The following is a 16,129-nucleotide window of genomic DNA, read 5'->3' on the forward strand; positions in this document are numbered from 1 at the left end:
TGTTTAATTTAGATCTGGACTGTGTTCCACATTCACTGTATAATTTATGTGTGGACTGTGTTCCACATTCACTGTATAATTTAGATATGGACTGTGTTCCACATTCACTGTATAATTTAGATGTGGACTGTGTTCCACATTCACTGTATAATTTAGATATGGACTGTGTTCCACATTCACTGTATAATTTAGATGTGGACTGTGTTCCACATTCACTGTATAATTTATGTGTGGACTGTGTTCCACATTCACTGTTTAATTTAGATCTGGACTGTGTTCCACATTCACTGTATAATTTATGTGTGGACTGTGTTCCACATTCACTGTTTAATTTAGATCTGGACTGTGTTCCACATTCACTGTATAATTTATGTGTGGACTGTGTTCCACATTCACTGTATAATTTATGTGTGGACTGTGTTCCACATTCACTGTTTAATTTAGATCTGGACTGTGTTCCACATTCACTGTATAATTTATGTGTGGACTGTGTTCCACATTCACTGTATAATTTAGATATGGACTGTGTTCCACATTCACTGTATAATTTAGATGTGGACTGTGTTCCACATTCACTGTTTAATTTAGATGTGGACTGTGTTCCACATTCACTGTATAATTTATGTGTGGACTGTGTTCCACATTCACTGTATAATTTATGTGTGGACTGTGTTCCACATTCACTGTATAATTTAGATGTGGACTGTGTTCCACATTCACTGTATAATTTAGATATGGACTGTGTTCCACATTCACTGTATAATTTAGATGTGGACTGTGTTCCACATTCACTGTATAATTTAGATATGGACTGTGTTCCACATTCACTGTATAATTTATGTGTGGACTGTGTTCCACATTCACTGTTTAATTTAGATGTGGACTGTGTTCCACATTCACTGTATAATTTATGTGTGGACTGTGTTCCACATTCACTCTATAATTTATGTGTGGACTGTGTTCCACATTCACTGTATAATTTAGATGTGGACTGTGTTCCACATTCACTGTTTAATTTAGATATGGACTGTGTTCCACATTCACTGTTTAATTTAGATGTGGACTGTGTTCCACATTCACTGTTTAATTTAGATGTGGACTGTGTTCCACATTCACTGTTTAATTTAGATGTGGACTGTGTTCCACATTCACTGTATAATTTAGATATGGACTGTGTTCCACATTCACTGTATAATTTATGTGTGGACTGTGTTCCACATTCACTGTTTAATTTAGATATGGACTGTGTTCCACATTCACTGTTTAATTTATGTGTGGACTGAGTTCCACATTCACTGTTTAATTTAGATGTGGACTGTGTTCCACATTCACTGTATAATTTAGATATGGACTGTGTTCCACATTCACTGTTTAATTTAGATGTGGACTGTGTTCCACATTCACTGTGTAATTTAGATATGGACTGTGTTCCACATTCACTGTATAATTTATGTGTGGACTGTGTTCCACATTCACTGTTTAATTTAGATGTGGACTGTGTTCCACATTCACTGTATAATTTATGTGTGGACTGTGTTCCACATTCACTGTATAATTTATGTGTGGACTGTGTTCCACATTCACTGTATAATTTAGATATGGACTGTGTTCCACATTCACTGTATAATTTAGATCTGGACTGTGTTCCACATTCACTGTTTAATTTAGATGTGGACTGTGTTCCACATTCACTGTATAATTTAGATATGGACTGTGTTCCACATTCACTGTATAATTTATGTGTGGACTGTGTTCCACATTCACTGTTTAATTTAGATCTGGACTGTGTTCCACATTCACTGTATAATTTATGTGTGGACTGTGTTCCACATTCACTGTTTAATTTAGATCTGGACTGTGTTCCACATTCACTGTATAATTTATGTGTGGACTGTGTTCCACATTCACTGTATAATTTATGTGTGGACTGTGTTCCACATTCACTGTTTAATTTAGATCTGGACTGTGTTCCACATTCACTGTATAATTTATGTGTGGACTGTGTTCCACATTCACTGTATAATTTAGATATGGACTGTGTTCCACATTCACTGTATAATTTAGATGTGGACTGTGTTCCACATTCACTGTTTAATTTAGATGTGGACTGTGTTCCACATTCACTGTATAATTTATGTGTGGACTGTGTTCCACATTCACTGTTTAATTTAGATGTGGACTGTGTTCCACATTCACTGTATAATTTATGTGTGGACTGTGTTCCACATTCACTGTATAATTTATGTGTGGACTGTGTTCCACATTCACTGTATAATTTAGATGTGGACTGTGTTCCACATTCACTGTATAATTTAGATATGGACTGTGTTCCACATTCACTGTATAATTTATGTGTGGACTGTGTTCCACATTCACTGTATAATTTATGTGTGGACTGTGTTCCACATTCACTGTTTAATTTAGATGTGGACTGTGTTCCACATTCACTGTATAATTTATGTGTGGACTGTGTTCCACATTCACTGTATAATTTATGTGTGGACTGTGTTCCACATTCACTGTATAATTTAGATGTGGACTGTGTTCCACATTCACTGTTTAATTTAGATATGGACTGTGTTCCACATTCACTGTTTAATTTAGATGTGGACTGTGTTCCACATTCACTGTTTAATTTAGATGTGGACTGTGTTCCACATTCACTGTTTAATTTATGTGTGGACTGTGTTCCACATTCACTGTTTAATTTAGATGTGGACTGTGTTCCACATTCACTGTATAATTTAGATCTGGACTGTGTTCCACATTCACTGTATAATTTATGTGTGGACTGTGTTCCACATTCACTGTTTAATTTAGATATGGACTGTGTTCCACATTCACTGTTTAATTTATGTGTGGACTGTGTTCCACATTCACTGTTTAATTTAGATGTGGACTGTGTTCCACATTCACTGTATAATTTAGATATGGACTGTGTTCCACATTCACTGTTTAATTTAGATGTGGACTGTGTTCCACATTCACTGTATAATTTAGATATGGACTGTGTTCCACATTCACTGTATAATTTATGTGTGGACTGTGTTCCACATTCACTGTTTAATTTAGATATGGACTGTGTTCCACATTCACTGTTTAATTTAGATATGGACTGTGTTCCACATTCACTGTATAATTTATGTGTGGACTGTGTTCCACATTCACTGTTTAATTTAGATATGGACTGTGTTCCACATTCACTGTATAATTTATGTGTGGACTGTGTTCCACATTCACTGTTTAATTTAGATATGGACTGTGTTCCACATTCACTGATGATTACCTTCCACACTTTGTCTCAGCTGTGACAGCATCTGCCGGAATGTACAGTCTCTGGCTGTTTCTGCCATCCGCACATTCGACACACCAAAGCCCACCTAACAGTCAGAGAACAGCGATATAATTTTATAAAGCACACGGATGTATGAAAGGCCTTTTCCTCTGTTGTAATGTTATGTTTCAGTGTGGTGTGTTTTTTTTTTGTTGTGTTGGGGCTGGTTGTGGTGAATGTGCGGAGGCGGGTGGAGGCTGGTTGTTGTGGGTGACGGCCGCCATTTTGTGGCGGTGCGGCTGCAGGGAGACGGCGGGCTCGCTCCTCGTCAGGGAGACACACACCGAGACTAAACCATGGCCCAGGCTCGGGCCTACACCTTCCCCAACCACCGCAAGAAGCAGCAGAACAACAAGAAGGAGGATGATAAGAAGAAGGTGGTGGAGCTGTTAGTTTTCGGTTACGCCTGTAAACTGTTCCGGGAGGACGACAAGGCCCAGTTCCACGAGCAAGGCAAGCACCTCATCCCCTGGATGGGAGACCCGGCCCTCCTCATCGATAGGTCGGTTAACCCACTCACACTCACTCTGTCTACCAGCCTGACTGCCCTCTAACCACCTTCCTCCTCCCTGAGGAGGGGGAGGGGGGAGATTTAAACTCTTCTCTCTGATTTTGAACTTAGGATACCGCGAATGCTGGGGATCTGGAGGCAGCACTCAGTGCTGGAGGGACTCAGCAGGTCCTGCAACATCCATGGAGAGAAAGCATCTATCAGTTTAAATCAGATGAGCCCTCCAAATATCTGGGCTCCAGGTTAACTCTGCTTATCTCTACAGATGCGGCCATTCCTGCTGAGTTCCTCCAGCACTTTGTTTTTGTTCCTGAGCTACTTTAAGTCACGAGAAATGAGAGAGTTGTTGGCGGAACTCAGCAGGTCTAACAGCATCTTTGCAGCAAAAGCAGAGCTAGCGTTTGAAGTCCGATGACCCTTCTTCGGATCTGTACTCTAGTCACTGGACTTGAAACGTTAACTCTGTTTTTCTTTGCAGTTGCTGTCAGACCTGCTGAGTATCTTCAGTAATTTCTGCTCTTGTTTCTAAGGTATGGCAAGTGATGGAAACAGAAAATACTGGAGAAACTTGGCAGCTTTGACAGTGCTGAAATCTTGAAGCCAACTTGGCCAAGGACTGAATCCACTGACCCTTTATAACAGTCATGTCACTGAAGGGCAGCCTTGAGATGCTAACTGTCAATTCTCTCTCCCCAGAGACCACCAGACCTGCTAAGTTTCTTCAGTGCTTTCTGTTTTCAGATCTCCAGCACATGTACAGTTTTGCTTTTGTTTGAGCTTATGTCATGTCAGCTGGTACATTCCCTGTAATTAATTTTTCCACCATGTGGACCTCTTAAGGTCTGCTCAGCACGCCAGTCAGCGTGGATGGAACAGCAGCACCGCTTCGGTGGAACATGAGCTTTTTTGGGAGGAGGGTGTTCCCAGCTGTTAGTCTTTAAGTAGGGTATTTTATTTGTGGCCATCTGGTCATGCTGCTATTGGGTCGGGAGGTTTGGGTTAACGTGTCACTCTGACATGTTTGAACTTGGAAACAAATCAAGCTGATGGTCCCAGTGTAGTACTGAGGAGGTGCCGTGTAATTGGAGATGCTGACTTTTGATTGAGAATTTTTTTAAAAAGGCCCTGTCTCCTCTCTCAGGCGTATGTGGAAGATCCCGTGGCCACTGTGTCAAAGCACAGGTGTTCCCAATGCCTTGGCCAATATTCATCCTTCAGTGAACATCTTCAAGATAGTTGCTTCTGGGTTCTTTGTCTATTATGGGACCTTGCTGTCCAAAAATTGGCTGCAGTACTTTGTAAATTATAAAAGGACAAGTTGAAAAGTATTTCATTGACAATAAAAATACTTTGGTGCAACCTGTAATTGTGAAAGGCTTCATACAAGTGAAAGTCTTTACTTTTTAAATCTCTTTGAGACTTAGGGCCTATTATCTGTTAGATAGAAGCTGCATGCAGTCTTTCTATTTTATTCATAACTTTTCCTTGCTCCTTTTAGTTATGCATATGTTTATGTAAATGGGCTGATTGGCCGGTTTCTGTACTGAATATCCTGTGCAATTTGTGTTCATTTTTATATAAATATATAAATGTCTCTCTCTGTCACGTAATCCAGAGCTTCTTTCCCCAGTGAATTTGCCAGGTAGTAAAATGGCTAGGAAAAAAAACAGTCCTAGTCATGATTTTGCCACAAAGCGACGGGCCTCCAGTTGATGAAGAGCTTTCATTCTCCTCCACCTCCTCCTCCAGGAAAACGCAGAGCATGGTGAAGCGAGGACATTTACGGCCCTTTTGGTTCTTGCTGATAGGTATTTATGTCCTCGGTTTGTGCGCCTGTTAAAACTGCTTTTGCAGATGAAATGTTGTCAAGCAAGAGTGTCTTTGACAGATAACAGTGCGAGTGATTGACTGAAACATGCACGGTAAGATTCTTTTTTAAAACAGTGTCAGTACTTGGCAAACCGGGTGTTCGTTTACATTCTATTAACTGTTCAATATTGTGGTGAAGAACTGAGTTAACTTTTCTGAATGCACTTTATACCATCTTTTAAAGACAGTCGTTTAAATTTAAATTATGTAATATAGTAAGCTATTCATTTTCATATTTTTATATTATTTGTAATGTTATTTTAACTGCTTCTTTAAATATCATTTGCAGGTTGCCTAGTTTGGTAAGTATGTGATCTGGTCAGTAGAGTTTTTTCTTAATTGTATTGACCAGTGTCTTCATCTTGCAGGTATGATTGTCGGGGTCACTTAAACGACCTCTCAGAATGTGATGCTGAGTACACTTGGAACAGAGATTATCAGTTATCGGAAGAGGAGGCGAGGATTGATGCTCTTTGTGATGAAGAGAGGTATTTAGCCTTGCATACGGACTTGCTTGAGGAGGAGGCAAGGCAAGGTACTATTTGCAAAAGAACTTTATCTTGCAGCCAAATTCATGTGAATTTCTGCAAATAATTACAATCTCATAATTCAACCATGCACTCATTTTTTTTGATATTCCTTATTTGACAGTATCCTGGGGATTGGAAAAGGAATCCTTCCTTGTCAAAAAGGATCTGAGGAGTAGTTAAATTAGCCTGCGAAAGAGAATTGTTCGCAACTTAGGGCAGCATGGAAACTATGAATTCTGTTTTGTCTTTCTCTTCAGTGAAAGCTCATTCTCTGCTGATATAAATTTTGAGATTTTTCCATAGTTCTTGTTTAAATTAATGATTTAAATATTTGAAATCTTATTCTTGATTTTATTCTGTACTGCTGATGTAAAAGTCATATTTTAACTTTACGTACATTTTAAAATAACGTTTGCTTCTTTAAGTCTAATTCATTCTTCTCATCTCAAAACTGCCTTTTAAGAGGAAGAATATAGACGTCTGAATGAGGCTTTAGCTGAGGATGGCATCTATAATGCAGTTGGGTTTGCTTATAGCAGTGATTATTATGATCCATCGCAACCAACAGAGGAAGAAGAACTGGCTAAAACGGATGGTAAATATCAAATTGTTTTTCATTTTATCGGGGCGATTGATGTTTTCTAGAGGTCGTGTAATCGGCTGGAAATAGAATTTAAGGATAAAAGGATCAAAGGATATAGGGATAAAAGAGGACTAGTTATTGAGTTGGATGATCAACCATGATGATAATGAATGGCTGAACAAGGTCAAAGAGCCAAATAGCCTGCTTCTCCTGTTTTCTATGTTTCCCAGAACAATGTTTTGCGAATTCTTTCCAATCTGAAACTGGTTTGAAATGTTTTTTGTAGTTCATTTCAGTTATAAATATAGATCTGATATTTGGCCATTTAACATTTATTTAACTATCTAAAAGTAACAGTCAACTTGATAAACTAATATGGATATCTCAGTTTATCAATAATTGCAACTGAGTACTCACTTTTGTTATACAATGCCTTCGATCTGATTGTTTCAGAGATTTTCTGCAATAAACTAAACCAGAGTTGCAAATTTATCAAAAATGAGTTGAAGTCTGACTAGTGAAGATAGAAGTTGTTAAATTGATACCCATGATATCCATGATAATCATGGAATGAGGAAATAGCAAAAATCATGGCTAAGAACAGATATATAAACAGCAGTAAAATTAAAAAGAAAACCCAAGTCACAGAAACTAGGAAAACTACAAAGGGGGCATTAAATTAAATGTATATGGTTTCTATAATGTAGCTAGAATGGTTAGTGTTTACACAAATTTACACATTGGATAATGGCAAGTTGTCATAACTGAAGGCCAATTGAAAATCAGTGGCAACAGATATTGAGGGAAGATGATGAGAAATATATTCAGACAGTTGACAGATTATGGAATGCTATACTTAGAAAGAAACTGACATTTTAAAAGGAAGTGGACAGGTGCAATAGGATGAGAAATCTGCAGCGTTACGAGTCAATAGCAGGAACCTAGGTCCACAAATTCATGTTCACTCTAAGATCCACCAATAGCATGATAGGCTGAATTCCTTTCTGTGTCGTATCATTCTATCATTCTGTCGTCATATTGTAATTTACTGTAGAAATAATGACCATAAGATATTGGAGCAGAAATTAGAACCATTCAACCCATTGAGTCTGCTCTGCCATTCAATCATTGCTGATAAGTTTCTCAATCCCATTCTCCTGCCTCCTCCCCATAACCCTTGATCCCGATGACAATCAAGAACCTAACTATTTCCGTCTTAAAAAAACTCAATGACTTGGCCTCCATGTCCCTCTGTGGCAATAAATTCCATAGATGTACTACTCTCTGACTGAAGAAGTTTCTCCTTATCTCCATTTTAAAAGGTCTTTCCTTTACTCAAAAGCTATGCCCTTGGGTCCTGGTCTCACCTAACTACAGAAACATCTTCCCAACATCATCTCTGTCCAGGCCATTCAGTATTCAATAAGTTTCAATTAAATCCCCCTCATCCTTCTAAACTCTATCAAATATAGACCTAGAGTCCTCAAATGTTCCTTTTATGTTAAGCTTTTCATTCCTGGGACCATTCTCGTGAATCTCCTCAGAACACACTCCAGGACCAGTACATCCTTCTGAGATATGGGGCCTAAAGCTGTGCACAATACTCCAAGTGTGGTCTGACCAGAGCCTTAGCTGCAGAAGTAGGTCGCCGCTTTTATATTTCAATTCTCTCAAAATAAATGCCAACATTGCATTTGTCATCTTATCTACTGATTCAACTTGCAAGTTTATCTTGAGAAGATCCTGGACTAGAACTCCCAAGTCTCTGCGCTTAAGGCTTATGAATTTTCTCCATATTTAGAAAATAGTACATGCCTCTATTCTTCTTACCAAACTGCATGACTTCATATTTTCCCACTTGTACTCCATCTGCCACTTCTTTGCCCATTCTCCTAACCTCTCCAAATCTTTCTGCAGCCTCCCCGCCTCCTCAGTGCTGCCTGTCCTTTAACTATCTTTGTATCATCTGCAAACTTAGCCAGAATTCCCTCCGTTCCTTCATCTAGATAGTTAATTTATAAAGTGAAAAGTTGTGCTCCGAACAGTCTTGCGGAACGCCACTTGTCACTGGCTGCCATCCTGAGAAGGACCCTTTTATCCCCATTCTCTGCTTTCTGACAGACAGCCAAGCTTCCATTCATGCTCGCACCTTGCCCCTCACACCATGGGCCCTTATCTTACTCAATAGCCGCCTATGCAGCATCTTGTAAAGACCATGTTGAAGTCCAGGGAGATAACACTGGCTCTCATTGGCTGCTCGTTGCTTCTTCAAAGAGTTCTAGCAGATTTGTCAGGCATGACCTCCCCTTGGTGAAACCATGCTACGTCCAAATATTCAGAAATCCCTCCCTTCACAATGGTTTCCAGGATCTTATGCACAACCAAGGTTAGGCTAATTAGTCTGTAATTTTCTGTTTTTGCCTTAGTCCATTTTTAAACAGGGGTGTCATGTTGGCAATTTTCCAGTCCTCTGGGATCTTCCCTGATTCATGGAAGATCACCACTAACGCTTCCACTTTCTCTTCAGCTGTCTCCCTTTAAACTCTGTTTAATCGTTGCAGATGAATAAATTGACATTTTCCTAAACTGCCTCACAGATTGTGTGAGGGTTATAGCTGTTAAACAGCCTACAAGGAGACGTTTTGTTTATTGCATCAGCACGTTAAAGGCGCTAGTATAAATTTAGCTTCCTTTTGTTTAATTAATTCTTGGGACATGGACTTCACTGGCTGGTTCTACATTTATTGCCCATCTCTAGTTGTCCTTGAGGTGATGTTGCCTTCTTGAACTGTTGCAGTCACTGCTGTAGTCGCCAAGACATTCCTGATGAAGGGCTTAACCCTGAAATGTCGACTGTCCTACTCCTCTGATTCTGTCTGATCTGTGCTTTTCCAATGCCACCCTTTTCAACTGACTGTTCAGCATCTGCAGTCCTCAATTTCACCCTGTGGTAGCTGTATGCTCGGTATGCATAAAATGGTCAGGTAGAGAGAGATTTTCAAATCTTAATAGAGTTACGCTCAGGTATTTGAGCAATGATTTTCATTTGAACATGGACTGCATCACATCTAATGTATAACTTTTCTAAAGTAGTTTACTTTTGACACCTCAATCTATTCCAATTGCTTCTAATCCTCCTTTACCAACTACATAAAAAACACCATTTTCCAGATCTTTTCAGCTTCGAAGAAGATTTATAACATTCATAAACTTAACATGTTAATCATTTTATTTCTCCACAGATGCTGCCAAACTTGCTGTGTTCCTCCATTGCTTTCTGATTTTATTTCAGATTTTCAGCATTTTGCTTTTACACACTATAGCACACTATAATTGTGTATTGCAGTGCATTAATAATGTTCTCTTTTTATCTTTTGCATCGTAGTCGAGATTGATGATAATGCAGAAGAGAATGAGGAACCGTACACTGCTCCTCCTGGGCTACTTGTCCCCTCTGACGTTGAAGTTGTAAGTATCTTGTAATCATTTCAATTGTTTCCTTAAGAATGTACTTGGAGTGAGAAAGTGAAATCCATTATCAAAAGAAGAAACATTATTTACAAATTCCACATGAAAGAAGCTGCATTGTCATTGATTAAATTGGATTTTGAGACCATCGTATTTATTGGCGTATTGTCTGAAGTTCAGGGGAGGCTGAGTCCTACTCGAAAATATATTTTACTTCATGGTTCAGCCCGTCTTTCTGAACAGTATTCTTGAGTTTTACGGAAAATCTAACTTGTAGCACTGTAATTAATTGACAGTTACACAGTATCTGCCAATAAGTAGATGCAATAATAGACAGGTTTTCCAGTAAAAAGGTTCCCAATGGGGACAGTATGTTCTGTTATATTGTTTAGTGGCTTGCAGCTTAATTGTGATAATAGGAAAACAGGGACTACATTGTGGATTTCAACATTATTCAAGTGTGTCATATCATTTAGATAAAATCCTGTGCATTCACGTTTTGGTCAGTGTTGCTAAATTGATAAACATAAGAGCCAATCGCGATTTTTTATGTTTGAGCTATGCATTTAATAGCTAGGTATTTCACATGCCCAATTCAACACTTGTGATTTAATCTTGAAAGTTGATGTTATGGTTCATGTGGCATAATTTTTATTTGGAAACTGGTCGAACAGCGTTGAATTGCCGATTATTTCTAAATTCTGATTGAAAAATCTTGATCACAACATAACTATGATTTGTTGTTGCCATAAAGCATGAAGATAATGAGGAAACTCAGACTAGCCATGATTTTACTGATCATGGAACATGTTGGATGGGCTGACTTGCCTATTTCTATTCTATGTTTGTGTGTATAGGCTAACCACCCAAGCAAATAGGTATTTATTGGCAGATAATTTACTTAAAGGTTGTCGAATTGTGTTATGTTCTTTTTCCTCAAATGAGTAGAAATTCCCAGGTTTCTCCTTTCCATTAGTGCTTTGGGCAATTGGTCTGCTGCTTATAGTAGTTAATTGATGTGATTGTCCTTGCTTTCCAGTCTCAGAAACCTTCCTAATATGAAATTGAAATCAATCTGTTTAGACAGGTTATATATAATACAGTCTGAGGCAGGTGTAACTTGAACCCAAACCTCCTGGCCCAAGGGTATGCTTACCAGCACTGCACCACAAGACGTGTTGTGATTGCTAAGAAATGATGAGTTGTATAGTCAGCTTCATAGTCTTGGAACTCATTATCATTTTAGATGGTTGATTATCCTCTGTACTATTAAGGCATTGAAAATGTGGCGCATCCTTGATGTTGAGATTTCTGTTGTTCATGCAAATTGCACTTTTTTGGAAACTGGTTTTGACTAAAAGGTAAATTCTGATTTTTATCTGAATGATAGGATTGGCATTGTTTTTAATTATTCAGTAACTGGTGCCATGAAACTTTGCTTAAAAAGTGGGCATTCTTCAAGATAACTCTTACATCTGACATTTTGAAATCAGCTCATTTTTTTTTCTCTCTTCTAAGAATTGGTATACCTGATGGTTAAGTTATGTGTGTGGTATGTCTGATGGAAAGTTAAATAGTGATTTTTTTTCACAAATGATTGACAGACAATGTTACTATTTCTGCAGCAGTAATGTTTAAAGTGATCAGTCAATAAGAATTAAAAAGTCAACTTTTTGGAAAATGGACCAAATGCTGACAAATGATTCGAGATTAGTTTAGGATATCTGGTCAGCAGATTGGACCAAAGGGTCTGTATTTCTGCTTTACAACTCTGACTCTGTAACTTGCAAACTATGTTCAGTTTGACTGAAGTTAACAGTTTAACAGAACATGGTTTCAAATTTAAAATTATTGAGAGGTTCAGTAGTTAACTTTTAGGACACTCTTCAAGATCTGTTTCACATTTCAGTAAATACACTGATATTTTAGAGGGAACAAGATCTTGAAGAGTTTTTTGTTTAGAATTTACAGTACAAGAATAGACCATTTGACCCAACAGATCTATGTTGGTTTTTGCAAAGGACGTATTCTGGGCTGTCTGAGATTTTTGTTTTGTTCTGTGTACCCTGGTTTCCCAATGTAGAAGATTGGTATATGGCATGCTTTGGTTGGGTTCCTTCTTTAAAAGGACAATGGTTAGGGCACTTCTTTAAAAAAAAAAGTTGGTATTTTTGGGTATAATGGATAATCAGTATTTATTGCTGTTGTAGTGCTGAGTCATCCCAAATTGTTACAGCCCTTGTAACAGTGAACATTGGTACAAGATGCTATTAAGTTGACCTGGGGATGCTACTAGGAAAGCTGAGGATGGGATGATGTGTGATGTGGAAATCAACATGTGGTGATGGGACCATCTGTCTTTATTTTTAATCTCCTTATAGATGTAGCAGTTAAGCTGCTGGTTGGTGGTGATTGCCAGATGCTGTTAAGTTTTGTTTGGTGCTGCAGAAGGGCAATGAAAGGTGATAAATTTTCCCTCCTTTCAGTTGGCTATTACCTGGCACTTAGACACTATAAGGCATTGGCAACTTTATAGTTGAAGCAGTTGTTTTCAGGTAAGTTTCATAACTGGGCTTGCATCAACAGCACGTGAGCAATAGTTAAAATGATAAAGTGAAGAGTAATATGGTCCTCGCACAAGAGGATTTGCAAATTTAAGTTTCCTTTCAAAAGAAAAGCCTCATTTCTGATCTTGTGACTGATTGACTTGTCAAAAATGAACTGTTGTTTTAGTCTGACATACTGACCTCCAAATTGCAGAAACTGAGCGTCAGCTCTCCGATACCACCTCCTACCTCCCCTGGATCATGAGCCCACCATGGCCTTCCATAAGGCCATTGTATCAACGACAGTCACTAACCTTGTTATGGTTATAAAATCATCAGAAATGTATTGTTTTCCAAATAACCAACCAATATTTTTAGACTTCAGTGCATTGATTGTGATATGTTGGTCAAAATGCATATGCGTATATAATGATTGATTTCTGTGTAATGATCTAACTAGCAGACATGTTGATAATTTTAATTGAATTCTGTCTACACCAATAGAAAATTATATTTATATCTTCCCGTTTTAATACCGTTGTCTCATGAATGCAAGTGTTTGTGATATGTATACATGTCTTTTTTCTTCAGCCTGCGACATCCAAAATGCATGCCATCATTGAACGTACAGCAAAGTTTGTCTGCAAGCAGGGCACACAATTCGAAATCATGCTTAAAGCTAAACAAGCCCAGAATTCACAATTTGATTTTCTGCGTTTTGATCACTATCTAAATCCATACTACAAGCACATTCTCAAAACAATGAAAGATGGGAAATATGTTGTTCAGGCAGAAAAAAGAAGCGAAGAGAAAAAGAGTAAGTTGAACTATTTCTGATCACTTTTCATTTACTGATTCTAAATGGGATCCTACACTTTGATAATTTTTTTGCATTCAGTGAATTTGCAAGATACTGCTTGTGAAATAAGTCCAGTTTTTAGTGGGGGTGAAGCAGGAAGGGCAATTCATATGCAAGTTGGCACTGTGCTTAATTACAAGATGCATCATAACTAGATAGTCAACATAGATTTGTTGGAGGGGGATCCTGTCTGACTAATTTAATTGATTTGGAGATGCTGGTGTTGGTCTGGGGGTGTACAAAGTTAAAAATCACACAACACCAGGTTATAGTCCAACAGATTTAAGTGGAAGCACTAGCTTTTGGAGCAATGCTCCTTCATCAGATGGTTTAATTGAGTTTTCTTTGAAAAGGTGACTGAGTGTAATGATAAGGCTTGTGCGATTGATAGACTTCACTAAGGCCTTTGATAATGTCCCACATGGAAGGCTGGCCCGAGAACCCATAGGATTCGATGAAAGTTAACACAAACTGGATCCAAAATTGATTTGCAAATAGGAGTCAGAGGATGGTGATGGAGGATTGTTTTTGTGATTGGAAGCCTGTGACAAGTGGTGTACCACAGGAATTGGTACTGAGACCCTTGCTGTTTGTTATGTCCATTAATAACCTGAATGTGAACATCGAAGGTATAATTACTAAGCTTACCGATGACATGAAAATCGGTGTTGTTCACAGTGCAAAAATGGATTCTGGTATTGAACAACTAGTAAATTGGGCAGAGTAATGGCAAATAAAATTTAACTCTGAAAAGTGAGGCATTTAGAGAGATATAATAAGGAAAGGATATGCACAATGTGTTCTAGGGAGTTCTGAGGAACAAAGGGAGCTTTGTGTACTAATCCATAAATCCATATAGATGTCAGCACAGGTAGACAGGGTAGTGAAAGAGGTATCCAGGATTCTTGCCTTCATTATCCGAGCAAGGAAATCGTGTTGCAACTTAAAATTGCAAATTAAATATTGGCTAGGTCACAGGTGGAATACTTTTTTTAATTCATTCACAGAATGTGGGCATTGCTGGGCAAGCCAGCATTCATTGCCCCATCCCTAATTGCCCAAAGGACAGTTGAGTCTTGACCACATTACTTTGGGTCTGGAGTCACATTTAAGCCAGACCTGGTAAGGATAGCAGTTTTTTTCTCTAAAGGACATTACTAAACCAGATGGGTTTTTCCTAACAATCAGCAATGGTTCATGGTCGTCATTAAACTTTGGATTCCAAATACTTCATTGAATTCAAATTCCGCTATCTGTTATGGCAGGATTTGAACTCCTGTGACTAGAATATTACTTCAATGATAATACCACTAGGCCATCAACTGCCACTGTTCAATTTTGGTCATCAACTATCGGAAGGGCATGATTGCAATTGGAAAGTTGCAGAGGAGATTCACCGGGATGTTGCCTGCGGTGGAAACATTTAGTTATGAGGAGAAACTGAATAGACTGTTTGCTTTCCTTGCTGGGACACACCTGCAGCAGCACTTCACATGGACAGTAACATCTTTTTGAAGACCGAGAGATTGACAGTAAATCATTCTTGCCTGTGATGTCATCACTTAGTGAATGAATTTTAAAAATGACCAAGAAGATCATTAATGTAATGGAGAGCCACTGTCTGTAGTGTTTTTTTTTCAGCAAATATGAATTGTATCAAAAGCTGTGGTGGTGAATGTTATTTCATATCCTTAAAACAAAAAATGAAGAGGCTAAACCAATCAGTTACAGAGATGAGTTATCCTCATGTCAATGGGAAAACTGCCAGAGACTGTAAAGGGTAGCATTACATAGAAAGGCATAGGCTAATTCAAGATGGACAGCAAGGATTTCTAAAGGGCAGGTTGTGCTTGCCTAATCAAATAGAAATGTAGTGGATCTTCTATTTTTAGATTATATAAAAACTGCTTTATAAAGTGTTGCATGACTTTTGTATGTGAAATTAATGGTCATTTCTAATTCAGGTATTGTACTAAAAACATCTGAAGGTTAGAAAGCAGGAGAGGATTAAATTATTTTCGAATTGCTGATACATGATTAGTCTGCAGCAAGTCTCTTGACAGTTTCTGGTTGTTCAGACTCCTTCGTTATTTGCATGCTGAGCCGATGGTAAAACATTATAGACTGTGTTCAGTAGAGTAGCATGACAAATAAGGTTTCAGCAAGATGCAGACAGGATTAGGTAAAGGTGTGGCAAATGCAGTTAGATTGCTGTAAGCGTGAAATGGTACAGTCTGAGGAAAAGAATAGAGAATGGAATTCTAAAAACAGCAAAGATGCAGTAGAGATGCAGTGTTCTATAGAAAGACTGTGGAAATGTTAACTTTTCCAGGAAGTTTGGTGACCTTGTTCAGGAATTGCAAGAGGTTAACTGTAAATGCGACACTCAGTTAGGAAAGCAAAGGATATTAGATTAGATTACTTAGATT

The 16,129-nt window shown here is 38.3% G+C and overlaps 1 protein-coding gene across 3 annotated transcripts in view; it reads left to right on the top strand.

Moving 5' to 3' along the window:
* Positions 1-3,554: 3,554 nt before the first annotated feature.
* Positions 3,555-16,129, top strand: part of sfswap (splicing factor SWAP) — a 123,494-nt gene continuing 110,919 nt past the window's right edge. For all 3 annotated transcript variants that reach the window (XM_060843368.1, XM_060843370.1, XM_060843369.1), the window contains exons 1-5: positions 3,555-3,836; positions 6,083-6,249; positions 6,708-6,839; positions 10,213-10,295; positions 13,433-13,658. In XM_060843368.1, coding sequence (XP_060699351.1) covers positions 3,631-3,836; positions 6,083-6,249; positions 6,708-6,839; positions 10,213-10,295; positions 13,433-13,658 — 814 coding nt within the window. In that variant the 5' untranslated portion in view covers positions 3,555-3,630. The remainder of the gene's footprint in view (positions 3,837-6,082; positions 6,250-6,707; positions 6,840-10,212; positions 10,296-13,432; positions 13,659-16,129) is intronic.

The sequence above is a fragment of the Hemiscyllium ocellatum genome, chromosome 24 (genome assembly GCF_020745735.1).
Source record: "Hemiscyllium ocellatum isolate sHemOce1 chromosome 24, sHemOce1.pat.X.cur, whole genome shotgun sequence".
Taxonomy (NCBI): domain Eukaryota; kingdom Metazoa; phylum Chordata; class Chondrichthyes; order Orectolobiformes; family Hemiscylliidae; genus Hemiscyllium; species Hemiscyllium ocellatum.